Source organism: Felis catus, chromosome D4 (genome assembly GCF_018350175.1).
Source record: "Felis catus isolate Fca126 chromosome D4, F.catus_Fca126_mat1.0, whole genome shotgun sequence".
In the NCBI taxonomy this organism is placed as follows: Eukaryota; Metazoa; Chordata; class Mammalia; order Carnivora; family Felidae; genus Felis; species Felis catus.
In genome coordinates, this window is record NC_058380.1 from 60,582,514 (window position 1) to 60,608,735 (window position 26,222).

General features: G+C 48.3%; 1 protein-coding gene and 1 long non-coding RNA gene across 4 annotated transcripts in view; one reads left to right on the forward strand and one right to left on the reverse strand.

Moving 5' to 3' along the window:
- TBC1D2 (TBC1 domain family member 2) overlaps positions 1 to 26,222 on the reverse strand; it is a 56,792-nt gene that overhangs the window by 14,008 nt on the left and 16,562 nt on the right. For all 3 annotated transcript variants that reach the window (XM_045042932.1, XM_006939308.4, XM_006939310.3), the window contains 4 exons: positions 21,378 to 21,511; positions 16,559 to 16,749; positions 8,214 to 8,606; positions 967 to 1,077 (listed from right to left, as the gene is read on the reverse strand). In XM_045042932.1, coding sequence (XP_044898867.1) covers positions 967 to 1,077; positions 8,214 to 8,606; positions 16,559 to 16,749; positions 21,378 to 21,511 — 829 coding nt within the window. The remainder of the gene's footprint in view (positions 1 to 966; positions 1,078 to 8,213; positions 8,607 to 16,558; positions 16,750 to 21,377; positions 21,512 to 26,222) is intronic.
- On the forward strand, positions 4,715 to 24,424 carry LOC123381553. The gene is made up of 2 exons (XR_006588673.1): positions 4,715 to 5,256; positions 24,257 to 24,424. It is a non-coding gene; the product is annotated as an uncharacterized LOC123381553 (long non-coding RNA).

Below are 26,222 nucleotides of genomic sequence, written 5' to 3' on the forward strand. Positions count from 1 at the left end.
TCCCCTACTATAATGGGTATGTTGGTCTGCTTAACGGTGTCTCACACATCACTTAGGCTCTGTTCACTTTTCTTCCATCTTTTTTTCTTTCTGTTTCTCAGACTTAATAATTTTCACTATCCTATTTTCAAGTCCACTGATTCCTTCTGCCTGCTTGAATCTACCTCTGAATCCCTCTGGTGGATTTTTCATTTGGGTATTGTTCTTTTCAATTCCAGAATTTCTTCTTGATTTCTTTGTAGGTTTTCTATCTCTTTATTGATATTTCTGTCTTCTTCATACATTGCTTTCTTGACTCTCTACATCTTCCCTTAGTTCTCTGAACATCTTTAAGACAACTGTTTTAAAATCTTTGTCTAGTATTATCTAGCATCAGGTCTTTGTCAGGGGCAGTTTCTACTAATTTATGTTTTTCCTTTGAATGGGCCATACTTTTATATATCTTTGTACGCCTTGTGATTATTATGTTGAAAACTAGACATCTGAATCTAATAATGTGGTAGTAGTGGAATCAGATTCTCCCAATTTAAGAAAAAATTGTTTTTGTTTTTTGGCTGTTATAGGCTGTCTCTGGGCCAAGAGAGGTCATCTCTTTTCTGAGTCTTTCCCTGGGTGTGCATGGCCACTTTCTAATTTCCTCACCTATGCAGTTGTGTTTGAATGTCTAGTCTTCAAGCTCTAGCTCCCACAAGGGGAAAAGAGAAAAATGAAGTGGGGCAGCCCTTTGAATATTCTGGCAGTTACTCTAACCCGGAGGGGAGGTATGACAACGGCCGCCTGTCCCTTCCTCTGTACTTCTGTGATCAGACGCAGCAATCAGAGCACAGATGCCTGAGGCAGAAAGGCAGTTTGTAAATGGCACAGTCCAGAGGCAGGGCAGGCAGGTGATAAGGACAGAGCGATACAGGGCTGAGAAGGTAAGGGACTGAAGGGTGACTGGGCATGTAGACGGACTCTGCCTCTTACCTTCATCAGGAGGGCCCTCTCCTTCTCAGCCACCCTTCTCCAGATCTTTGTGACTTGGTGGATCTCGGAGTTTAGGAAGCGGTTCTGGGTCCGATATGCTTCTATGTCATCCTGGAGAAGAGAGCAAAGCATCTGATGAATTGCCATCTCCCTGATCCTCACCCTCTGCATGAGCTGTTGGTGCCAACACTTCCTTCCTTTAGAAATTTCTAGTGACAACAGAAAAGAAAGTCTTCGAGAAGTAGTATTACAGACAGTCCCCTTCTCTAGTCTTGATCCCACATGATACAGTAGAGAGAGCATCAAGTCTGGAGTTCACGTCTTGGCTCTGACTTCCTGGATGCGAGGCTTCACTGAACAACTGTGAACCTCTGTTTTGTCATCTGTAAAAGGGGCAAATACTAACTATTCCACTAGGCAGCTGGGAGACTATGTGAGGTAACATGTCTCATAACATTAAGTACAGAGACCAGGGGCGCCTGGGTGGCTCAGTCAGTTAAGCGTCCGACTTCAGCTCAGGTCATGATCTCACGGTTAGTGGGTTCGAGCCCTGCATCAGGCTCTGTGCTGACAGCTCAGAGCCTGGAGCCTGCTTCAGATTCTGTGTCTCCCTCTCTCTGTTCCTCCCCTGCTCGCACTTTGTCTCTCTCTCTCTCAAAAATAAAGATTAAAAAAATTAAAAAAAAAAGTACAGAGACCAAAATAAAAATCCAAGTAGTGTTTGTTTTAAAAAATAAACATATGTTGTTATATATTTGCAATCATACTGAACAATTTTGGGTGGAAAATTTTTATTTAAGTCACTTTGTAAATATGCAGTTGACCCTTCAACAACACTGGGGTTTGGGCACCAACCCCCCCTGCATAGTTAAAAATCTGTGTATAACTTTTGACTCCCTCCAAATTTAACTGCTAATAACGTGCTGTTGACCAAAGTCTTACTGATAACATAAAGAGCACCTATTTCATATGCCATGTGTATTATATACCGTATTCTTACAATAAAGTAACTAGAGAAAATACATTTACATTACTATACTGTATTTATCAGAAAAATCTGCCTGTAAGTGGACCCATGCAGTTCAAATCCGTGTTGTTCAAGGGTCAACTGTACTTTTCTATGTTGCTACATAAACTTCCCAACGATCATTGTTAATGTCTGATGACTATTCTGTTGGGTGAATTTATTATAACATAGTTATAATCCCTCTGTTATTTTTTATTTGAGCCCTGAGTGTTTTCGGTTTGTTTTTGATTATGAATAATGCCGTGATGCACATCTCTGAGCCTAGAGTTTTCCTTTTGCAAGCTGTCCAGTGACAGAGTATGATCGTGCTGCTGCGCATTCGAGGAGAAGCTGGCCAAGCGCTGGGGAGGTTCAAGCAGGAGCCTGAGCCTCAGAAAGGAGCAGACACAGCACTGGCTCTCAACCTTCATTCTGCTGGGATGGACATTACAGAAGCAATGGACAGCACACACTCACAGCTATACCTACCAATTCCAGGACATTCACTAGCTGAAACTCAACCCCTTTTGCTCCCACTCTAGCAATGTGCTGGGCTGTAGGTGAATGTGAGAGACACTATTGCGGGCATGACTTTGGATAGGCCCTGATTTATCTGGAAATTAAGAGCATCAGCCTGTGATGCCCGTGGCACCTCATTATCAGGGATGTGTCACTTGTGCACAGCTCACAGGCCATCCTGACCCTCCCTGGGTGGGCCTGCATTCTGGCCAAGATCCTTCCCAGCCCAGAAGCTCCAATTCATACCCAGGCTCTACTGCCTTCTCCCTAGATGGTTGACACAGCGGGAGGGCCACACACTCCCAGGGCTCCTTAGCTGGAAATCAAAGTCCCAGGCTGGCTGCATCCCTTGGCCTGTCACCACTCAGCTGGGGCTCTCTGGCTCTTCGTGGGGTCTCTAACCCCAGACACGCCTGCTTTCGCACCCTTCCCGCCCCCCCCCCCCCCCCCCCCCCGCCCCAACTGTGTCCAGGGCTGCAAGGCTGTGTGTACTCAGGCTGAGTTTGCTTCTGTTCTCTCTGCCTGGCCTGGACCCGGGTAGTTCCAACTCCCCAGCCTGTACTTCCTCCTACACTCCAACTGTGTCTGTCCTACAGCAAACTCTGGGCTCCCTTTTCTCAAGGGGTGCCAGCTGCTGTTTTGCATAAGTGTCCACCTGCTTCCTCTCCATGACCCCCATTTCCTTATCCTTATGTGCAGGGGCAGTGAGCTTGGTGCGAATCTGCATGTTTGCAGCATGAGGACCAACCTCCTGTGAACATCAGAATTCTCCAGGGCCGCTCTCACTGCCTGCGATATTCTTCCGTTTTGGTGTCCGGAGATTTGGTAGACTTATGAACACAGAGGCTGTGTGGGCTCCCTGCACCATCATCACCCCCTGCCTCCACCCTGCACTGAGCACACACCATCCCATTCAATCCCTCCAGTGGTCCTGAAAGTCTCAGAGGCTCTGAAAAGGACAAGCCTGTTGCCTGAGGTCACACAGCTGTACTAGACAGGGTGTGACTGAGCCCAGGGCTGTCAGATTCGGATTCGAAAGCCAAGTCCAAGCACTGCACTTACTGCCTAGACATTCCCTATGCTCTGTCCCCGCTGCAATCCTCCCGGACGCCAAAACTCTAGTCCGTCCTTCAAGGGTTGGGATCAGTAGTCTGGCTGAGCGTGCATAGGCTTGTCTGACCTCTCCGGCTCCAGTTTAATCACAACACATCAAAGACGCAGGCGTTGCCGAGTGCCGGCGTTGCCTGGTGGTCAGGGGGTGGACTCTGGGGCCGTGCTGCCTGGATATAAACCCTGCCTCCACCGTTGAGCCCCAGCACAAGTGCTTCATCCCCTCATCTGGAAGTCGGAGTAACAGTGCTGCCTCAGGCACTGCTGGGAGTCAGTGCTGCAAAGGCTGAGGATGGTGGGCCAAGTGGTGAATACAAAGCAGGCGTCGCCTCCTTATCCAGGCTCTCACCCACTGCCTTCCTCCTGCGTTCTGCTGAGACACTTCCCACCGCTGCTCTTGTGCCTTCTTCCCAAATGCCTGGGAGAATACAACAAGCTTCTGGGAGAATACAACAAGCTTCCAGGCACGGGAGGAATAGAGCTACCAGTCATTGCCTGAGTCCCTGCTATGGCCAGACCCGTTTCCCTCACACACGTCACTGCGTGTAATTTCTCCGCACAATGCTGTGGGATGGGTACTAAAGTACTCTTGTTCCCATTTTACAGACGAGGAAACAGTACAGAGAGGGTAAGTCCTCCTCGTCATGGGCTAGAACACAAGAGAGGTGGGATCCAAATCCAGGTGTGTTCACCAGGTGTGTTCAGCAGGAATCGAAAACTACTGCTGGGTGAAAGTGCACCACCGCCTTTCTGCCTCCTGGCACCGTCCCTCTTTCCTCAGTCCAGGCCCAGAAGATGCTCACTGGCCTCTCCAAGGCTTTGGACATGTTGCGTGGGGCAGCCTGCCTCCAGCCCAGTCAGGGAGGGTGGGAGTGCGCACCCTTGGAGCGGCAGTGGGGTGGCCTCTGGGCAGCACCTTCCCATTCGGCTTGTCGCCCTACCTTGAGTGTTCTTCTTGGCTCAGAACTGTAGGGAGGAAAAAGAGAGAGCTCAGAGAAGAGAATGCCACACGACAGTCGCCAATAAGCAAAGGAGGAAAACACAACTGGAGAAAGGGGACAGGAAGAAGAGAGTCTGCCTGTTTGCCTATATAGGGATCAGGAGCCTGGGAATTTTCTCTGGGAAATGCTGCATGGACTAGCCCTTGTGCTTGTGGGGAAGACAGTGGGTCGGGTGTGGGGAGACCTGGGGTCTAGCCCAAAACTGCTGCTTGGGCTGTGTGACCCTGGGCCGGTCCTTTCCCCTGTCCAGGGGTCAGCCGTCCTTGCCAGAAAATGAGGGGGCAGACTAGATCTCTGCGTCTCCCAGCTCTGCTACTCAAGAGGTCGATGATTCTGTTCTCAAATTGACACCTTCAACAAGGGGGCACTTTGTTAAAGTTGCATGTCCTCAGTCACACGGCAAGCAAGTGAACATGCTCTGTCCCCAGACTGAAAGACAGTGGATTTTTGATGAGCGTTCTATTTTTTTCTAGATCAGACACGTTAAAGGCTAACAAATGAGGAATTCTAGAACTTGCAATTCATTCTAGCACAAATGCTGGGCCTCTGAGGATCAGCTACAAGGTACAGTTGGTTGATTGTGAATCTCCCCATATCTGGGCTCACTGATAAATTCCTGAACATGCAAATCCAGGGGCATTCTCAGTCTCTTAGGTGAGTCCACACTTCCAGTCAATTCTCGGGGGCAGTCTAGAGACACCCAACGGATCTATTTCTCTGACCCTGGAGCTGCTTTATAGGGTCTTCAACTGTAGATCCCTGCAAGATGGGCACAGAGAAGACTCTTAGCAGGGTGGAGGAGGGTAGGGAAGCAATCTTTTTTTTTAATATGAATTTATTGTCAAATTGGTTTCCATACAACACCCAGTGCTCATCCCAACAGGTGCCCTCCTCAACGCCCATCACCCATCCTCCCCTCTCTCCCACCCCCCATCAACCCTCAGTTTGTTCTCAGTTTTTAAGAGTCTCTTATGGTTTGGCTCCCTCCCTCTCTAACTTTTTTTTTTCTTCCCCCTCCCCCATCCATGGTGTTCTGTTAAGTTTCTCAGGATCCACATAAGAGTGAAAACATATGGTATGTCTTTCTCTGCCTGACTTATTTCACTTAGCATAACACTCTCCAGTTCCATCCACGTTTGCTACAAAGGGCCATATTTCATTCTTTCTCATTGCCAAGTAGTATTCTATTGTGTATATAAACCACAATTTCTTTATCCATTCATCAGTTGATGGACATTTAGGCTCTTTCCATAATTTGGCTATTGTTGAAAGTGTTGCTATAAACATTAGGGTATAAGTGCCCCTAGGCATCAGTACTCCTGTATCCCTTGGGTAAATTCCTAGCAGTGCTATTGCTGGGTCATAGGGTAGGTCTATTTTAAATTTTTTGAGGAACCTCCACACTGTCTTCCAGAGAGGCTGCACCAGTTTGCATTCCCACCAACAGTGCAAGAGGGTTCCCATTTCTCCACATCCTCGCCAGCATCTATAGGCTCCTGATTTGTTCATTTTAGCCACTCTGACTGGCGTGAGGTGGTATCTCGGTGTGGTTTTGATTTGTATTTCCCTGATGAGGAGTGACGTTAAGCATCTTTTCATGTGCCTGTTGGCCATCTGGATGTCTTCTTTAGAGAAGTGTCTATTCATGTTTTCTGCCCATTTCTTCACTGGATTATTTGTTTTTCGGGTGTGGAGTTTGGTGAGTTCTTTATAGATTTTGGATACTAGCCCTTTGTCTGAGATATCATTTGCAAATATCTTTTCCCATTCCATCAGTTGCCTTTACAATCCCAGACTTCAGCCTCTACTACAAAGCTGTAATCAAGACAGCATGGTATTGGCACAAAAACAGACACATAGGCCAATGGAATAGAATAGAGACTCCAGAATTGGACCCACAAAAGTATGGCCAACTAATCTTTGACAAAGCAGGAAAGAATATCCAATGGAAAAAAGACAATCTCTTTAACAAATGGTGCTGGGAGAACTGGACAGCACCATGCAGAAGAATGAAACTAGACCACTTTCTTACACCATTCACAAAAATAAACAAAATGGATAAAGGACCTGAATGTGAGACAGGAAACCATCAAAACCCTAGAGGAGAAAGCAGGAAAAAACCTCTCTGACCTCAGCTGCAGCAGTTTCTTACTTGACACATCTCCAAAGGCAAGGGAATTAAAAGCAAAAATGAACTACTGGGACCTCATCAAAATAAAAAGCTTCTACACTGCAAAGGAAACAATCAACAAAGCTAAGAGGGTAGGGAAGCAATCTGATGGAAGCAATTTCCCAGCCCTGAGAGCATTCTAACAACTTCAGTCCATCTGCATTTGAAAAGATTTTGTCTTCATTCTGAACTCAAAAGAATCTCTGGTCTTAAAGGAAAAAGATTCAGAGACTGGTTATGTGGTTTGTTCATGCTGAAGGAAACTGGAAGGGAATCTGGGTTTCATGTTATCTTCCTTTACCCTGCCATCAACCATGTGAGTAAGAACAGTTAGGCCATTTTTTAGGGAGGTAAGGGGACCTACCCAAGGTCAAGGTCACATAGCTAGTAAGAGGCAGAGCCTGGATCCAAACACAGGTTTGCCTGACTTCAGATCTGGGGCAGGGACCACTGTACCACTGCCCACTGGTCTTGCAAAAGCTTCTGGATTTTTCTTTTTTCCTTCTGTTTCCCCTCTTCCAGTAGCAGTGCTTCGGTCCCATGGCATAGGAGCCCCCACAGTTATACACGTGTGGCTGTGTGTGGCGGGTTTGGGGCAGGACTGGCCCCGGTTATACAGCTGCCTTTAAGGACAGTGGGGGCTATGAGCACCGATCCCCAGCCTCAGGCCCCTGGGAGGTCTGGCAGCTCCTGTCACCATGTCCTGGAGAGGACACCGCAGTCCACGGCAGGCATCACACCTAAAATCAAGTTCCTGCTCCCTGCGCCGCAGTGGGTCTCTGTGGGAGCCGCAAGCCTGGGTAAGGAAGGCAGGAAGGGTGGCAATAGCTGAAAGGCCCAAAGAGACCAGAATGCAGCAGAACAGACACTAGTCAGAGAGTTCCATGTTCACACCTCCTCAGCACGGGGCCCCTTGTCAGCCTCAGCCTTCGTGCACGCGGTGGGGGGCAGAGTGACAGCCTCACAGGGCTGATAGAGCATCAGGTGAGGTGATGCAAGCAGGGCACTTGGGATAGTGGCCGCCACACAACAGACAGTCTCACAGAGGAGCAGCGAGTACTGCCATCGTTATGAGCAAGTCACAGCCAGCCACACATTACACACACCTACTGTGTGCCGGGGGAGGCACCTTGGGGGCTTCTGAGGGCATCACCGTGGCACTTAGCTGCCCTGGCACTCAGGAGTTCTGACCTCATCTTGTGCTCTTCCATGGCTAATGATAATCTCGAGATCCCTTCCCTTTCCAGCCTGGGATATCAGGAAGAGATCAAATTGCACAGGACCTTCTGGTTAAGAAAGAAACAGCAATATTTCCACCAAGATCTATTTCAAACACGAATATTCCAGTATTGAGGGCTATCCAAGCTCTATCTAGGAAACCCTCAGGGTTGCGAACAGTGCCCTCCCAGAGGGCCCAGGGCCTGGGGGGAGGGGCCCCTACCTTCAGGTGCTCCATCTTCTCCTGCTGGCTCAGGACGTCTCTGTCGGCAGTCCCTGAGGGCACAGAGGGCTGGGGAGGCGGGCGCATGAAGGTCTGGGTGACCTGCTCAGAGAGCTTGCAGATGACCTGCTGTTTGGCCTGATTCTTGTCCATGAGCAGCTGCACGTGCTGCTGCAGCTCCCGCACCTGCTGTTCCTGCAGGCTTGCTGTCTGTGCCAGGCTCTCCCGCTCCCGCTCCAGGGCCTCCAGCCGCCTGCCCAGCTCTGCGATCTGCCGCACTTGGTGCCGCACCAGCTCCAGCCGGTCCTTGTCCTCGGCCGCCAGGTACGCGCTGGACGCCCTCTTCTCCTGCTGGGCAGCCTCTAGCGCCTTGTGCAGGATCCTCACCAGCTCCTGGGCGGGGGAAGGGAAGCACTCTGTGAACTCGGGGAAGGCCCGTGAGGTGCCAGAGACTCGGCACTGGCTACCCCCGGTTCTCCTAACAGCCCTGGGCGGTGGCTAGCATCATCCTCTCGGCCACCTCATTTTCTCTTTTTCTGTCCAAGAAAGTTTTACCCAGACACATGGTTCCCCAGCTAAAGGCTGTGTTCGTAGCCAGGCTTATGGCTAAGTGTAGCCTAGCATCTGTCCCGCTTAAGCGCGATTTGAGAAATTAGGTGGGTGGCTTGTGGGTCCTGCCTTTGAAACCACTACCCATGTGCTCCCCTGGTCTGGGTGCCCTTTCTTCTGGCTGGGAAATGGCAAGAACTAGAGCAGCCACCTCGGGCTCATAAGCGGATGGTGTATGTTGAGGCGGCAGTTGCCCTACCAGCTCAGAACTGCTCACTTCCCTCTCTAGATTCTTCTGTGAGAAGACAGGAGAGAAATAAACTTCCAAACTGTTTTAGGCCATAGTGGTCTGAGGCTTCTCTGTTACAGCAGCCGAGCCTGTGCCCTAATTAATACATGTCCATTTCAGAAGTGAGAAAACTGATGTCCTGCAGAGTAGGGTGCAGTTTCATCCCAAATCCTAAGTCTGCACTTAGTCAGTAATGAAGGCGGGGGCGGCAGCAAAGTGACAGGCCAGCACTTCTCTCTCTCGATCCCAGGCAGACCTTACTAATTAATCTCCCTATTCCTTCCTGCTAAGCCTCACTGAGGCCTCAGAATCCTGAATACAGCAAACAGTAGTCACTACCAGTGGAGCTGGGAAAGCACTGGGGAGGAAACACATGGGCAGTCCTCACACTAAACCACACAGAGAGCCTCATTCAGTCCACTGTGCCCGGCCTCTTAGGCCGCCAAGCAATGCCTGGAGGGCTGGTGCAAGAAAGCCTGAGAGAGCTCAGAAGCAAAGACCTCTATTTATGCCGTGAAGGGGCACTGGACTCAGAATGAAACTCAAGGTCTGCTTGGCTCCCCACATCTTCAAGCCCCCAATCTCCCCAGGACCTGTGCTGCCCCAAAGCAAGGATATGGATTCATTTAAGACCAGGATCAGAATATCAGACGCCAGGAGGCCCAGTGGCCAGTCCCATGTGAACCTCAGAGCCTGGTAGGCAGGGGAGCGGTTTGGGGTCGTTGCTATGCTCCATGCCAGTCTCATCTGGAAAAACATGGTTTCCAGAGACCAGTTACCTGTATCCATGCCAAAGTATTTAACTAGATGAATCAGCTGGATAGGATTACTGCTGAGAACAATTCCATTTTGGAAGAGAACTGCACCAAACCATGGCTTCATATGAGAAATTAATGGCGAGATCAAATTAGCACGCATCTTCTGAAACCTCGGAACCGTGGACTGTCTCTCTTCTGGTTCTCTCCCTTCCCTCCCTCCATCCAAACTTTACGAAGCCCTATTCAGTGCCAGGCCCTGGGGTGGGTGCTGGGGCTTAGAGGGGGATTGGTCAAGAACCACCAAGGCTGGTGGGAGTGAAGGTGAAACACTATAATGCAGTGATTTACTACAAGAGGGAAGCAAGGGTGTTTGTGGGGACACAGAGCAGACAGCAAGGACTTTTGCCTGGGGTGGAGGTGGGGGAAGACCAGTATATTCTACAGAAAGGCGGAACAGTTTGAACTCATTCGTAAAAAATAAGAAGGGCCGGAGACGGCCAAGCAGCAAGTAGGAGATGAGGGTCGGAAGGGCTTTCCACACTTGCTGAGTCCACAGCTCAAGCAAAGGCCCACAGGAAGGAAAGAGCCCGTGTGGGGCTGTGGGCATCGTTGGGCGTGGCTGGAAGGTGGGTGGGGAGGTGGTTGCAAACCAAATCGGAATGTTTGGAATGAATTAGCTTCTCAGGCTCTGCGGAGAGAGCTCACCGTTCCTGTGGTTCCAGGATAACTGAGAAGCTGAAACCATTTTCTGGTTCGGCTGAGATGTGGAGATTACCCTGGGAACTGCCGGGTGAAGTAACCAGCAGACCACTGTTCAGACTTGTCTGAGGCTCAGAATCAGGCAGGTATCCTTCTGCCAACTTTGGGAGAGTCAACTCTGAAGCCCATTTCATTATATCCAGGTGCCTCCCCATTCCGACTTCCAGCCCAGGAGGCCCTCCGCCCACCCCAGAATCCCCACAACAGAATGAGACAGGGAGAAAGGAACCAGGGAAGGGACAGAGTGGGAGCAGGAAGCACAAGATGAGGAGTGTGGATGGACCTCGGATTCAGAAAACTTGGAGGCTGGCAGGCCTGGGGGAGACCACCTGGTCACCTCACCTTGCTGTCATGTGAGGGCACTAAAGACCAAGAAAGGAGAAGGAAGAGGACTAAAGGGACTTGGTGGATCCCCACAGGTGGGAAAACACACCATAAGCGAGGACCCCCAACTCCTAATCTAGGGTCTTCCACTTCTCCATGATGGGTCGTTAATAGATTTTGCACTGAAACGCTTCTTCCAATTTCCTTAAAAATAGAAATAGCCCATGTTCGTAGGAGCATTATTCCCCCAGCACCCAAGAGATTGGGAATAACCCATATGCCCACTGATGGTGAGCGGGTAAACAAAATGTTGCATATACGTATGATGGAATAAACTCTGCCTGAAAAAGGGAGGAAATCCTGTTATAGGCTACCTCGTGGACGAACCTGGGGCCACTATGTCACAAAAATGTACATACATACTACATAGAAATATTAAAAACAAAAACGGAAGCTTGTGATACATCTTCTTCTGAAGCTTCTCTGGGCCTTATGATATGCTACGGCACCTCTCCAAGCTGTCAGTATGGAGCAACACCATCACTTGCAACAGTGCAAGGGTACTCCTTGTATGGACACACAATTCCCTTATCCCACCCACAAGGAGGGACATCCAGGTTGTTTCCAATTCCCACAGTTAAAAGCAGTGCTTTAGAACCAATTCTTAGAAATAGAAGAGCTGATCAAATGGCACTTTTAATATACATACGTAGTTTATTTTTTCAGAGAGAGACAGAGAGCGTGGGGGGAAGGCAGAGAGAGAGGGAGAGAAAGAGAATCCCAGGCAGGCTCTGAACTGTCAGTGCAGAGCTCAATGTAGGGCTCAAACTCACCAACCGTGAGATTATGACCTGAGCTGAAATCAAGAGTCGGATGCTTAACCGACTGAGCCACCCAGGTGCTCTGCTACTTAAAAAAAAAAAAAAAAAAATTAATGTTTATTTATTTGAGAGAGAGAGAGAGAGAGAGAGCAGGGAGGGGCAGAGAGAGTGAGACACAGAATCCGAAGCAGGCGCCAGGCTCTGAGCTGTCAGCACAGAGCCCGACGTGAGGCTCGAACTCACAGACTGTGAGATCATAACCTGAGCCGAAGTCGGACGCTCAATTGACTGAGCCACCCAGGCGCCCTATTTTTTTTTTTAATGTTTATTTACTTTTGAGAGAGAGAGAGACAGAGAGACAGAGACAGAGACACAGAATACGAAGCAGGCTGCAGGCTCCAAGCCGTCGGCACAGAACCCGATGCGGAGCTCAAACTCACAAACCATGAGATCATGACCTAAGCCAGAGTCAGAGGCTCAACTGACTGAGCCACCCAGGTGCCCCGCCCTGCTTTTAATATTTCTTAATCAAATCAATGTTTGGTCCATTTCAGACTTTGATAACTGGCTGCAAGATGTCATTCTATTAAAAAAATTTTTTTTAATTGCAGGAGAGTTGATTAAATTTTTAAGATCCAACAAATCACCTTTTAAAAAAGTAATCCTTTACCTTATTAAATAATGAGCTGATGCATTCATCACTCGCTAAAATCAAGGTGGATGGGCCCAACATTGCTGGGGAAAGACCACTGGACTGAGAGTCTGGCACTCCAGCCACTGACCCTTAAGAGGCTGGGCGCTAGCAGGGTGCAGATGAAGGAGCACTGGAGTCACAGAGGCCTTGGCTCTATTCCAGGTCCATGGAGGGGTATCTAATGAGGGTGTTTCAGAAAAATGAACTTTGGCTTTGTCATATGTAAAGTGGAGATCATGATCCCTACACCTCGGAGAGCCACTTAAAGGATGAGAGAAAAAGGGTGGCAAGTGTCCCTCCCCAAGCGGACGCTACAGCCAGGGTCCCTCTCGACCCTCCCTCTACGCTGAAATCTTTGAACTCTGTACTCTGTATAAGGGGAGTGTACACTGAGGTTTCTGGCTGGGGTTCTAGGGAAGTACATGGTTGCACTTTGCCCCCAACAAGTTTTCTAAACAAATTACCCTGAGGGAGCTAAGTTGACCCCAGATAGGGCCTGGGAGGGGTTCATCATTCCCAGCAGTCGACAGATGGCCAACATCACTACAAACAATGGGCTTCCCTCTGCCAGGGCAGACAGCCTTCAGGCTGGGTGTAGTTTTGTGAACTCTGAGAGCCACCCGGCCAACCAGCCATCTGGTGCTATCTCCCGGAGTCCAAATCTCTTGTGGGGCCAGCTACAAGGGCCTGGGACTGATAATAGCTCAACAGGTACTGGAGTGGCCCTATAGTTTAATATGACACCAGATACAAGGACTGTGTTCGTATTTTCTCAAGAGCAGTTACGGTGCTCTCATGCTGGGCTATACCTGGAGAACATGGAGGAGGTGGTTGGGCTGGGATGAGTCCTGGATCGGGGGAAGGAGGCCAGGGTCTCAGTCTTGGCTCCTTCAGCTGTGTGACCTCAGGCCGGTCACCTACCTTCTCTGAGATCCTTAAGCATGGCATGGTAAAAAGGGAAAAATCTCTAGAAGCAGACAGACCAGAGTGTGAAACCTATCTTGGCCGCTGGGAGACCCTGGGCATTCAGAACCTCTCAGAACCTCAGTTTCCTCTTCGGGAAAAGGGGGCTAATAACTGTAGTATTAGAGATAATGCATGGAAAGCCCCAGCACAGAGCTGTGGCCACACTTAACACCAGTCATTCGTGCTCTTATCTGCTCTTCGTTACCCAAGGGCAGGGAGCCAGTGTACCTCTGTGTCCTCCACGGCGTCCAACAGACTTTGAGAATTTGAGATACAAATTCTTAAAGAATCACAATTGCTATTGGCAATGGCCACCTGGGTGGCTGAGCCAGGACAAGACCCACTTCCCCCTTCCAGTTCCCACATCCTCCGGCACCCTCAGGCAGAAAGAGAGTACCTCCCAAGAAGAGACACAGGAAAGCATCTTGCAGATGTGAGCCCAGGACATCCAAGGGGCTGCTTCCCCAGCTGAAGAACTGGGCTCAGAGAGTCTCAGATGGACAGTGGCCCTCTGATTGGCATTTCTGCGTGTCCGGGGCACTGCTGGGCGCCCCGAGGTTTTGCAGGCCTCCTCTATCCTACCTCTGGGGCAAGAATTGATCTTTTCTCCTTCCCCTCTTTGGTTTTGGTATCTGGGCTGGAGTTAAAAACCTGAGTCGGTAAAGCTGGGGCTCCCCCCGCCTGATGTGGGGTTAAGACTTGACCCTCGCCTATCAATGCTAGGCCACTCACTTCTTGGAGGTCCTCACGGGTGCCTGTCTGTCTTCCCAGAGCCCCTCAGAGGAACGTGTCACTTCTTGTAAGGCCATTAGGAATCAATAAGGAGGGCAGGGAATGCTGCAGTAACAGCCCAAACCAACAAAGCCTGCATCTGCTGGGCGGCTGCTGGCTGCCAGACACCGGGCTTTACAAATCCGGACACAGGCCTCTCCAGTAAGCCCAGCTGTACATGTACAGAGGAGGAAGCTGAGGCTATGCAAGGTTAAGAAACTTCTTCGGCCAGAACTGCGGCCTATACCTTCTGTGCTCAGTCTCCCACGTTTGGGAGATGGGCAGGAGAACACAGAAACCACTCATCCCATGAGTCAAAAGTGAAACTGCAAGACTCTCCCCTTCTGATTGTCTGTCCCAGGCCAGGAAAGTGAACAGTAAGAAAGTCCAGGTTCTTGGGGGTGGCTGGGTGGCTCAGTGGGTTGAGCGTCCAACTTCGTCTCAGGTCATGATCTCGCAGTTTGTGAGTTAGAGCCCCGCATTAGGCTCTGTGCTGACAGCTCAGAGTCTGCAGCCTGCTTTGGATCCTGTGTCTCCCTCTCTCTCTGCCCCTGCCCTGCTCGCACTCTGTCTCTCCCTCTCAAAAATAAATAAATATTAAAAAAAAGAAATAAAGTCCAGGTCCTTTAATGCTTGAACAACTTCCTCCTGCCATTTTCACTCTGATGGCAGGGGAGCTGTCAGCAGCCTGGGTGGGCCTTACTGATCTCCAAGAGCTTAACTTCATTTACTGAAGAATGCCACATTCTCCAGGGTAGCACAGATGTTGGGGGCAAACCTCACTGAAATCTAGGTCTCCCGGGCCTCTCTCCTTCATTCAATGATTCCCGACACCTTTAAAGCAAAGGCCAAGCCACAGGAGGCTGCCCATATTTCCTAGAAAGAAGGGGAAGGTGTGATGAAGAGAGAGGCAGAGGTCACATCCAGATTTCTTTTCCTGGCCAGGTTCAGCCTGGAACTTATGCTGTACTGGTCCAGGGATCAGGCAGCTGCTCCCACCCAGCTGCATGCTCTCTTAGCTCTCAGGACCGCCAGCCGCCCCGCGACGGGAACGGGGGACGATGGGAGGAGAAGAGAGCTGGGCTGCTAAGTGACAGCGGAGGGGACTTCACACGCCGTGATGATGTATGTGGGTGCTCGCGGGCTTACCGCCTGTCTCTGCCATGAAATGTAAGCCCTGCAGGGGCGGGGCCTGTGTCTCTTCTCACTGTCCCCAGCACCTAGAATACCACGTGCACGCCACAGGTCCTCAACAAGGACTTGACACAAAAACAAATGGATTGAGAACATGTAAACGGATGAGCTTCCTCCCTTGAGAACTTCAGTCAAGGCCTGCTTCATTAAATGTATCCGCTGACCTGCCAGGAGTGGAGCCTCTGCTACTCGCCTTGGTATCAGCTTAGGGCAAGAAAGGGCAGAGGAGGGGCAAAATTAGGCAGGGAGAGCATTTTTCTAGGCTGTCTTCTCCAAACACAGAGCCGCAGAAAGGAGAAGACATGTGAAAGGAGACTATTCAGAGGTAAATACAGTGTACCCCCTCTTCCCCAGAAGCAAGAGCCGGGAGATAAAGCAGAAGAAGACTCAGGGCAGCCAAAGCACAAACATGAAAACTTAGGCCTTCTTCTTGGAGGAAGAGAAGTGTGGGTTCTCAGTGGGGCCCAGTGAGGCATCACCAGGCACCACCCTTGAGGTTTTCAGTAACGACTGCACTAACTTAACCACTTTTATTGTGCCAAAAAGAGCCCAGTGTTGCAGTCCCTCTCACCCCCTGCCTTGGGACTCTCACTACTTCACAGAGTCACCCCAGAATGTGAACACGACTTACTCTCTGGGTTGTAGGATTTGGGAATGATTTGAATGTCTGTGTATGTGTGCGATCTGTGTTCTACAATGACCATGTGACTCTTTCTTTTCTTAACTGCTATAATTAATTTCTCTATTAAGCCTAAGTCTTCCTCATCACTGTCTTCTTTCGGGCCTGCTTGAGCCCTAGAGCCACACAGACCTGCCTGCTCTCTCTGTCCTCTGACAGTCCTTCAGGGAGCTGCACCGTTACCAGCTGCCAGTTCCTTCAGCAGCCCCTCCCAGGACCTTGCATCCAGGACCCCCCTCCTCCGAGTGCTATCCCCCTTCAGTGTGGGGACGGGCCATGCACAGTCCTCCAGGAGGAGTCCAAGAGCAATTACAAAGTAAGTTCCAGAGACCTGTCCTTGAGGGTCTTCCGACACCTAGTCTGAGTGTCCACATGTCCCTTAGTAATTAACAGCACAGCATTTTCAACCACCAGCAGTTTGGCTGGTAAGGACCACAGACTGGCATATGCCCAGCTGGGCTGATGTGCCGGGTCTAGTTCAAAGGCTCCAGGCCCAGAGGGGTCCACTGGAGCCTGGGGCCTCTCTGGGGACAGAGCTCACCTTCTGAGACTTTAACTCCTTGGTGAGCATCAGAACCTGCTGCTCCAAGGCCAACACTTTTTCCTGGGCAGTTCGGTTCCGTGTGAGTCCTTCGGCAAAGAGTGGGAAGGTGTTGTTCTGGCGCTTGGCTTTCTGAAGGAGATTGGCGGTCAGAGAAGACTTGGGCGTAGGCTTTGGAGAATCCGCTGGATCTTTCAAAAGGAGGAACACAGAGGTTACGATCAGTGGCCTCAGTGGTTCTCAAACTTGAGCTTGCTGCAGAAGCACCTGGAGGGCTTGCTAAAACACAGACTGTGGGACCCTACTCCCAGACTTTTCATCAACAGGCCTGGGGCAGGGCTTGATAATTTGCATTTCTAAGACATTCCTAGGTGATGCCAATGCAACTTGCCCAGGGCTCACACTTTGAGAACCATCCGACTCTAAAAACATTATTTACACTGTACTGGCTGGTCCTTCAGCCCATCCTCTAAAGTGTGCCTGTCCTGTGCTCTTGGATCCCCGCCTGCATGGGTGATCTCCTAGGACATCGCTGGTGCAGGCGGCCATCTCCTCAGGCACAAGCCCTGGCAGGATGTCTTGCTTCTTATCTCAGGATCCCACCTCTACCCTGTGGGCAAGTTCCAAAGTACACACGACTGTTCAAGATAGGAGTATGGAGTATCTGTACTCTGCATTCTCGCCCCAGAGAGTAACTCAAACTCTTGCTTGACTCCTTTTAATTAATTAATTATTTGAGAGAGTGAGAGAGAGAGAGAGAGAGAGAGAGAGAGAGAGAGCAAGCGAGCAATGAGCAGGGGAGAGGCAGAGGGAGAGAAAGAGAGAATCTTAAGCAGGCTCCACACTCGGTGTGGAGCCGGACACAGGGCTTGGTCCCACGACCCTGGAATCATGACCTGAGCCAAAATCAAGAGTCAGACGCTCAACCGACCGAGCCACCCACGTGCCCCTCTTGTTTGATTCCTATTACAAGCTAGGTTAGGACACATATTTCCCATAGTTGATCGTCCCAAGGCTGCAGTTCTTTTATTTCCTATTTCCTCTACATACATGTCAAACACTGGCTCATGGGCCAAATCCAGTCTACAGGCCAAATCTAGCCCACAGCCTGCTTCTGTAAATAAAGTTTTATTGGAACACGGCCACACTCATTTGTTTGTGCATTGTCTGTGCTGCTTTCGCTCCATAAGGGCAGAGTTGAGTGTGGCAATGGAGACCATATGTCCCACAACGCCTCCAACATTTACTCTCTGGCCCTTTGTAGAAAAGATTTGCCAACCATTGCTGAATTTCTTATTTCATTTGATTTTTATCTTATTTTATTCTTCATTCAAATCCAACATCAGAGTCATTCACCCATGCTGCCTTGTTTTGTCTTATCTATCCGTTAGTAAAGGATCTGTCATCAGCCTGCATCCAGGGACATTTTTCTTTTTCAATGTTTTATTTATTTATTTATTTATTTATTTATTTATTTATTTATTATGTTCACTTATTATTTATTATATAAGTCCATTATCTTTAAATGAATTGATATATAAATACTTAATATTTTCTCAGTTGTAATTTCTAGTACAGTGAATAACAGTAGATATAACCCACATTAACAAAAGCTCTTTGGGGTCTTCAGTTACTTTCTTTTTTTTTGTTGTTTCTATTTTTTTTTTTTTTTAATTTACATCCAAATTAGTTAGCATATACTGCAACAATGATTTCAGGAGTAGATTCCTTAGTGCCCCTTACCCATTTAGCCCACCCCCCCACAACCTCTACAGTAACCCTCAGTTTGTTCTCCATATTTATGAGTCTCTTGTTTTGTCCCCCTCCCTGTTTTTATTTTTGTTTCCCTTCCCTTATGTTCATCTGTTTTGTCTCTTAAAGTTCTCATATGAGTGAAGTCATATGATTTTTGTCTTTCTCTGACTAATTTTACTTAGCATAATACCCTCCAGTTCCATTCACGGAGTTGCAAATGGCAAGATTTCATTCGTTTTGATTGCCGAGTAATACTCCATTGTATATATATACCACATCTTCTTTGCCCATTCATCCATCGATGGACATTTGGGCTCTTTCCATACTTTGGCTATTGTTGATAGCGCTGCTATAAACATGGGGGTGCATGTGTCCCTTGGAAACAGCACACCTGTATCCCTTGGATAAATGCCTAGTAGTACAATTGCTGGGTCGTAGGGTAGTTCTATTTTTAGTTTTTTGAGGAACCTCCATACCGTTTTCCAGAGTGGCTGCACCAGCTTGCATTCCCAATGTTTTATTTATTTTTGAGAGAGTGCAAGCAGAAAAGGGACAGAGAGAGGGACAGGGCAGAGAGAGAGGGACAGAGGATCTGAAGCAGGCTCTGCGCTGACAGCAGCGAGCCCAGTGTGGGGCTCGAACTCACGAACCGTGAGATCATGACCCGAGCTGAAGTCGGACGCTCTACCAACTGAGCCATCCACAGCTCTCAGTGCCAGAAAAGGTTTGCTTCTTCCAAGAAAATATATGTTTATTCTTAGGGATGCTGGAAATCATCTAACACTTGCATTTCCCTCTTTGCCTTGGCTGCTGAGAAGCTCAGACACACTGCTGCCCACTCTTTGCTACTCTATAGGATATCTTGATCTTATTTAAATTTCCTAACCCAGATGACTCATTTTATTTCCCCTGATGTGTATTTTAATAAGCTATCCCCGATCCTTTTGGGACTAGTGTGTTAAATATAAGGACGTGGTATGGGATGCCAGGTGAGGGCTTAGAGGATGAGCTGAATAATTTACCACGTTTCTTCTGGGGCCAGCCAAACAATCTTGAACAGATAAAAAACTACTCGAGTAGGTGACGGGAACCAGAAACTCCCTGACCTTGTTGGGTACAAGAACAGAATGGTCTTGTTCTAGACTTGAAAGAAATCTGGTTGCACTGTGTACAACAGACCTCAGAGCTCCGAAAAATGCAGTGCCTCTTTCTCTTTCCTGCCACAGGTATAGAAGAGCAGGGGGGCTCGCTGTAGCCCTGTTGCCCTCTGATAATAATACTGCCCACTCACCCTGAGGGCAGGCAAGGTAGGGGTCACTATGCCCATTTCACAGTTGGAGAAATGAGGCCCAGGAGGGTGGTTTTTCAATCAGTGCTGTAGGATTTCATGGGAGTGTGGCAGAGCTGACTGGGAGGGATGGGTGGGGAGCCAAGGGGAGCCCAGACTCCCACCTCTGCCTCAAGTCTGCTGTGGTCTGCATTGTATATTAGATTTTGTTTATGGGGGTCAAGGAGTCATGGCGAGAAACATGTAGTCTGAAAAATCACCACTTTAGAAAATGAGGCTTGAGGTGGTGGTATGGGGCCAGAGTGCTGGGCCTGAACCCTAGTTCTGCACCCACTGTGCGGCCATGAGCGAGTCACTCCACTTTTCCATCCTCAGTTCCCTCATTTAGTAAACGAGAACAACAATGGTTATCTAGTAACCGCTCAGGATGTTGGAAGGGTTAAAGAGGTTAATGCAGGTGCTCAGTGCACGTGGAAGAAGATTCTGGTAAGTGACAGGAGCCAGTCCTGAAGGACCAGATATTTCAGATTCCATTTATATGAACGATCCAGAGCAGGCAAATCTACAGAGAAAGTCGAACGGTAGTTGCCTAGAGCTGGAGGATGCAAGGTTTCTTGTTGGGATAATAAGCATGCTCTAAAATTGATTATGGTGAGGGCCGCCTGGCTGGCTCAGTCAGTGAAGCCTCTGACTCTTGAGTTCCACTCAGGTCATGATCTTACGGTTCATGGGTTTGAGGCCAGCATCGAGCTCCATGCGGACAGTGCAGAGCCTGCTTGGGATTCTCTTTCTCTGTCTCTCTCTCTGTCCCTCCCCACTCATGCTCTTCCTGTCTGTCTTTCAAAATAAATAAATAAACTTTAAAAAATCAAGTAAAATAGATTATGGCGAACTGTATACTTCGAATGGGTGAATTGTTTGATACGTGAATTATCTCTTAATAAAACCATTAATTACCAAAGGGAAAAAAGTGCTTAGAGTAGCCCTGGCACACAGTAGGTGCTAGATGTGGGTGCTGGTTTTATTACCGTTGATTGGAGAGAGCACCGGTCCCCTCTCAGACTGTTCACTGTGACCTGCGCGGCCTCACCAGACGCTGCTCCAAAGGGGAGATTTCTCTGGAGTCACTGCTCCACAGGGCAGGGGTCCCCCCTGCCAGAAGCCCCCACAGGGCCGCCTCAGCTGGCTTTCTTCCATTTCTAGGTTACAGTATGTCTTGGGTGGGGGGGCACCCATGCTAATTGCAAAAGAAGCCCAACCCCCACGGCGGTGTGGGCCACTCGCATTTTGTGCGATAATTAAGTGCTATGGAGGAGCCGGGCTGGACACGCAGAGGTCATCTGCTCTGCTTCTTCAGACAGAGATCTGATTTTGCTCAGCCCACACGGGCATTTTCATATCCTTTCCTTATAAATTAAAAAAAGTAAGAAAGAAGAAGTGAGAGATATTTTCATTACTTCGAGAATCACTGCAGGAGTGTCAGTTTGGGAAGACGGGGAAGAGTTCTGGAGGTGGGTGATGGCAGTGGTCGACGTGAGTGTGCTTAATGCTACTGCACTATACACTTAAAATGGGTTAATGTGGTAAATTTTATGTATATTTTACCACAACGCTATTACTAAAAAAAGGAGTCACTGCTACCAGACCCATAGAAACAAGGAGTGACCCGGAGAGTGTCCTATTGGACACACACAAGCGTAGATGTTGGTTTTGGGGGAGGAAAGAGGGCACTTGCTTGGCCTCTGAAGGCCCAGCTCAAACCTGGGCAGAGCTCACCTGGGGTGCTGGGGTCAGAGGGCAAAGGCTGCTCTGCCCTCGGAGGTTCCCCGCTCAGTGGAGAATCTTCCCCTGGAGGTCCGTGGCCTGTTCCTGAGGCCTGCCTGTTGCCCCGAATATTGTACATCGTGTTTCTGAAAGGAAAACAGAGGAGCATGAGGCTGCCATCCTCAGCCCCAGTCATGCCCGGAGCGGTCTGCCACACTCCAGGCACCCTGCAAGATGCATCCCGCCCGAGCGCTCCCCACCCGCCTCGCCCGTCTTTTCATGTTCTCATTGTACTTCCCGCCTTCCACACATGATATTGCTAATAACAGAAGCTTGATTCCCCCACCCCCAAACCCACTACTGGAGTGTAAGTTCTCTTGAGTGCAGGGATGTTTGCCTGTTCTGTTCACTAAGATATTTTGTGTTTTTGTGTGTGTGTTTTTTAAATGTTTATTTATTTTTGAGAGACAGAGAGAGACAGACCGTGAGCAGGGGAGGGGCAGAGAGAGAGGGAGACACAGAATCCAAAGCAGGCTCCAGACTCTGAGCTGTCAGCACAGAGCCCAGGGCTCAAACTCATGAACCATGAGATCTTGACCTGAGCCAAAGTAGGATGCTCAACTGACTGAGCCACCCAGGTGTCCTGTAATATTTTGTGTTTTTTAAGTTTATTTATTTTTGGGAGAGAGAGAGAGAGCACGCGTGTGCATGTGCAGGAATATGGGCAGGGGAGGGGCAGAGGAAGGGGAGGGGCAGAGAGAGGGAGAGAGAGAGAATCCCAAGCAGACTCTGCACTGTTGGCGCAGAGCCCAACACGGGGTTCGATCCCACGAACTGTGAGATCATGACCTGAGCTGAAATCAAGAGTCAGACGCTCAACAGACTGAGCCACTCAGGCGCCCCCATGCATGCCTAGCATAGCGCCGGCAGCATTGAGGGCGCTTACAGTATACGTGCTGAATAAATGCTGAATGAACTTGCCAAAGGAACTTCCTGAAACTTTCATCTGGTTTTATAACTACTTGCTCAAAAATCATCAGTAGCTCCCTACTTCTGCTGAGCAAAGTTCCAAACTGCTCCTGGATCCTTCTCCCCTTGCACTCTTTCCCCACTTAGATCTGTTCTCTCTTGAGGCCTTCACTAATCATCTGGTCTCCAAGGAGTTTACTGCACTTTGTGAATGGGCTACCCTTTGACCAAGTACTTGTCTAGGCTGAATAATGGTGTCATTTCTTCAAGAGCTGGACAGTAACCTACCTGCATGTCTGTGGCACCTGGTACTGGGCTGCACATGCCCAGTGTGCAGGCTCAAGACACTTTGGGTTTGTAGGAAGGAACTAGGTAGCACCAAAGGCTGGCCTAGGACCACAGCCACAGAAAAATTCATAATGAGGCAGATAAAAGGACATTCAACTGAGTTTATTTTCCCTTTGCAAAGATACAAAAGTAGATGTATTCCAAAATTATTATTTTTTTTTTTTTTTGAGAGGGAGAGAATGTGAGCAGGGGAGAGGCAGAGAGAGAGAGAGAAGAGAGAGAGAATCCCAAGCAGGTTCCACACTCAGCACAGAGCCTGATGTGGGGCTCAGTCCCATGACTGTGAGATCATGACCTGAGCTGAAATCAAGAGTCAGACACTTAACTGACTGAGCCACCCAGGTGCCCCAACATATTCCAAAATTAACAACAAGGAAGAGGAAATGATTAAAAGAGTTCACCAGGTCAGGGTTTTCTGAATGGCAGGTTCTAACTATTGGTAGATTATAAAATCAGTTTAGTATCATAACCAGCATTTAAAATATGGAATGGAAAATATCAGAATGCACCCCACTTTGAAAGAGTTAATATTTTGTAAGTTTTACTGAGCTATGTATGTGTACTGAGCTATAAAACTCACAGTTTGAAAACAATGCACTAGGGGGTCATTTACTTAAAAGGCAGCAATAGCGGGGCGCCTGGGTGGCGCAGTCGGTTAAGCGTCCGACTTCAGCCAGGTCACGATCTCGCGGTCCGGGAGTTCGAGCCCCGCGTAGGGCTCTGGGCTGATGGCTCGGAGCCTGGAGCCTGTTTCCGATTCTGTGTCTCCCTCTCACTCTGCCCCTCCCCCGTTCATGCTCTGTCTCTCTCTGTCCCAAAAATAAATAAAAAGAGTTGAAAAAAAAAATTAAAAAAAAAAAAAAAGGCAGCAATAGCGTGGTCAAAAAAGAAGGGGACATGAAGGTCTACAGATCTGTGATGGAGTCCTGGCTCTGCTGTCATCTCTATGTACAACATATACTTCTAGCAGTAAGATGGAAAAATTACCCTGAAAAACCCTTATTCACAAACACCTAGATGCTAGGTAAACACCAAGCATATTTCAAAAATATTTAGCTAAATTTCCAAGAAAGGAAGGGAAATTCTTGGGGCCTAAACGTGAATTCAAGTGAGAAGGTGACTACATAGATTAGATTAGTCCTCAGCAAACATTCACTCCTTTCCCACCACCTCCGTAGGAGCAGAGTACTTCTTCCCTCTCCTGTGGGCTCAGGCAAGGCATGTGATTTGCTTTGGCCAAAGGGATGTTAGCAGATGTGATCTAAACATAGGCTTAAAACGTCCTTGCATATAGGGCTAGTCCTCTTCAAGAACGAGTCTCAGGCAGCTGCTGGTCTGTGGCAGATGAGAAATACGAGAAGTAGACCTAGATCTTACCAACAGCTTAGAGTTAAGACCAAGTGAATCTAGCCTGCATCAGCTGAATCCAGATGTGTGAGAAATGATCATATGACACTGAATTCTGAAGTGTGTTTGCAGCATTATTGCTATGAAAATTGACAGGATATGAGTTTGCTCTGGGGTCAACTGTTTTGTTTTTTTGAGATATAACTGACACATAACATTCATTTCAGGTGTACAACAGATTTATCCAATCTAGTGTGAAATTACCACCACGATACGTCTATTGAAGATCCATCACCACGCATGGCCATAAGATGTTTTTCATAGATCAACTGTTGATGCCAGATGCCTAGAACCTTGGCTGTTGCACGAGAGGAAAGAAAGCATTTGGACCCAGAGTGCAGAGTTGAAATTGAAATTCTTACATACAGCTGGGAGTCCCAACATGAGCTGAGTTAGGAAAAAACATGCCTGCTGGCAAAATCAACACAAGGAAATTCTAGGTGAAGGCTTTGGGCATTGAAAATTTTTTCTTGTGATATCTTTGTTAGGTTTGGGTATCAAGATAATATTGGCCTGACAGAATGAATTGGGGAAGTGTTCCCTCCTCTTCTTTTTTGGAAGGAAGATTTTGTGAAGAATTGGTATTGATTCTTTTTTTTTTTTTTTTAATTTTTTTTTTCAACGTTTATTTATTTTTGGGACAGAGAGAGACAGAACATGAACGGGGGAGGGGGCAGAGAGAGAGGGAGACACAGAATCGGAAACAGGCTCCAGGCTCTGAGCCATCAGCCCAGAGCCTGACGCGGGGCTCGAACTCACGGACCGCGAGATCGTGACCTGGCTGAAGTCGGACGCTTAACCGACTGCGCCACCCAGGCGCCCCGGTATTGATTCTTTTTTAAATGTTTGGTAGAATTCACTAGTGAAGTTATCTGGTCCTAGGGTTTTTCGTCTGTATGGGCGGGGGGTAGTTTTTTTTTTTTTTATTATTATTAATTTAATCTGCTTACATGGTATAGGTCTATTCAGATTTTCTCTTTCCTCTTGCATCGGTTTTGGTAATTTGTGTCTTTCTAAGAATTTGTCCCTTTCTTCATTTGTTGGCATAAAACTGTTCATAGTATCCCTTTATACTGTTTTTTATTTCTGTTAGCTTGGTAGTAATGTTCCATCTTTTGATCCTGACTTCAGTAATTTGAGTCTCATGTCTTTTTCTTGGTCTGTCTGGCTAGAGGGTTGTCAATTTTGTTGATCTTTTCAAAGAACCATCATTTGATCTGAAATTTGTTTTTAAAACAAAATCCAGTCTTTTGGTATAGTTGGGTCCAGAGTAAGATAGAAAATTGTACTTTAATGGAGAGTATAGCTGACTGATGGAGGGAAAATCAATCTGTTAAGTTAGGAACAGAGAAGAAATTAGAACTCAGCATTCCAAATGCTTGACTTTGAAATTTGGTCTTTGATTGCTTTTGCTCTGTTGTTGTTGTTATTATTAAGTTTTATTTGTTCATTCTGAGAGAGAGTGAGAGAGAGCATGAGCAAAGGGACAGAGAGAGAGGGAGAGAGAGGATCCCAAGCAGGCTCTGCATCATCAGCCCAGAGCCTGACAAGGGGCTAGAACCCACAAACTGAGAGTGTGTGAGCCAAAATCAAGAGCTAGATGCCCAACTGAGTCACTCAGGCCCCCTCTTGTCTGTTGTTATTAAGATTCTATTGTAAGATGCCTCTGACTCTTTGACTTAGTCACCTCCCCTTCCCAGTTCTTACTTTCCTCATCTACAAATGAAAGGGTAGTGGTCATATTAAAAAGAAAATGGTGGTCCTGAGGAGCACTATTTACTGAGTACCACTTTGTGCTGGGTCCTGTGCTGAGCCCCATTACATGCATCTCACAAATCACAGCCACACAATTGGAGAGGACTCAGGAACACATTCCTATAGCCAGAGGCGCTCGCTGGGTGGGTGACCATCATTGCTGCCTACATGTCCCCTTGCCTCCCCTATGTGTCTAGGGGCTCACAAGAGTCATTCCTGGGGTACGGGAGGGTACAGAAACCCTGACTCCGGGGCAGCAAAGGGCCTCCTAAGCTCTAGCACACATCACCTCTGGAGATAGATGCTCATTAACTACTGACACAGCCCAGGTGGCCACTACCTAGCCGAACTATTGCACTTGGAAGAGGTATCTCCATT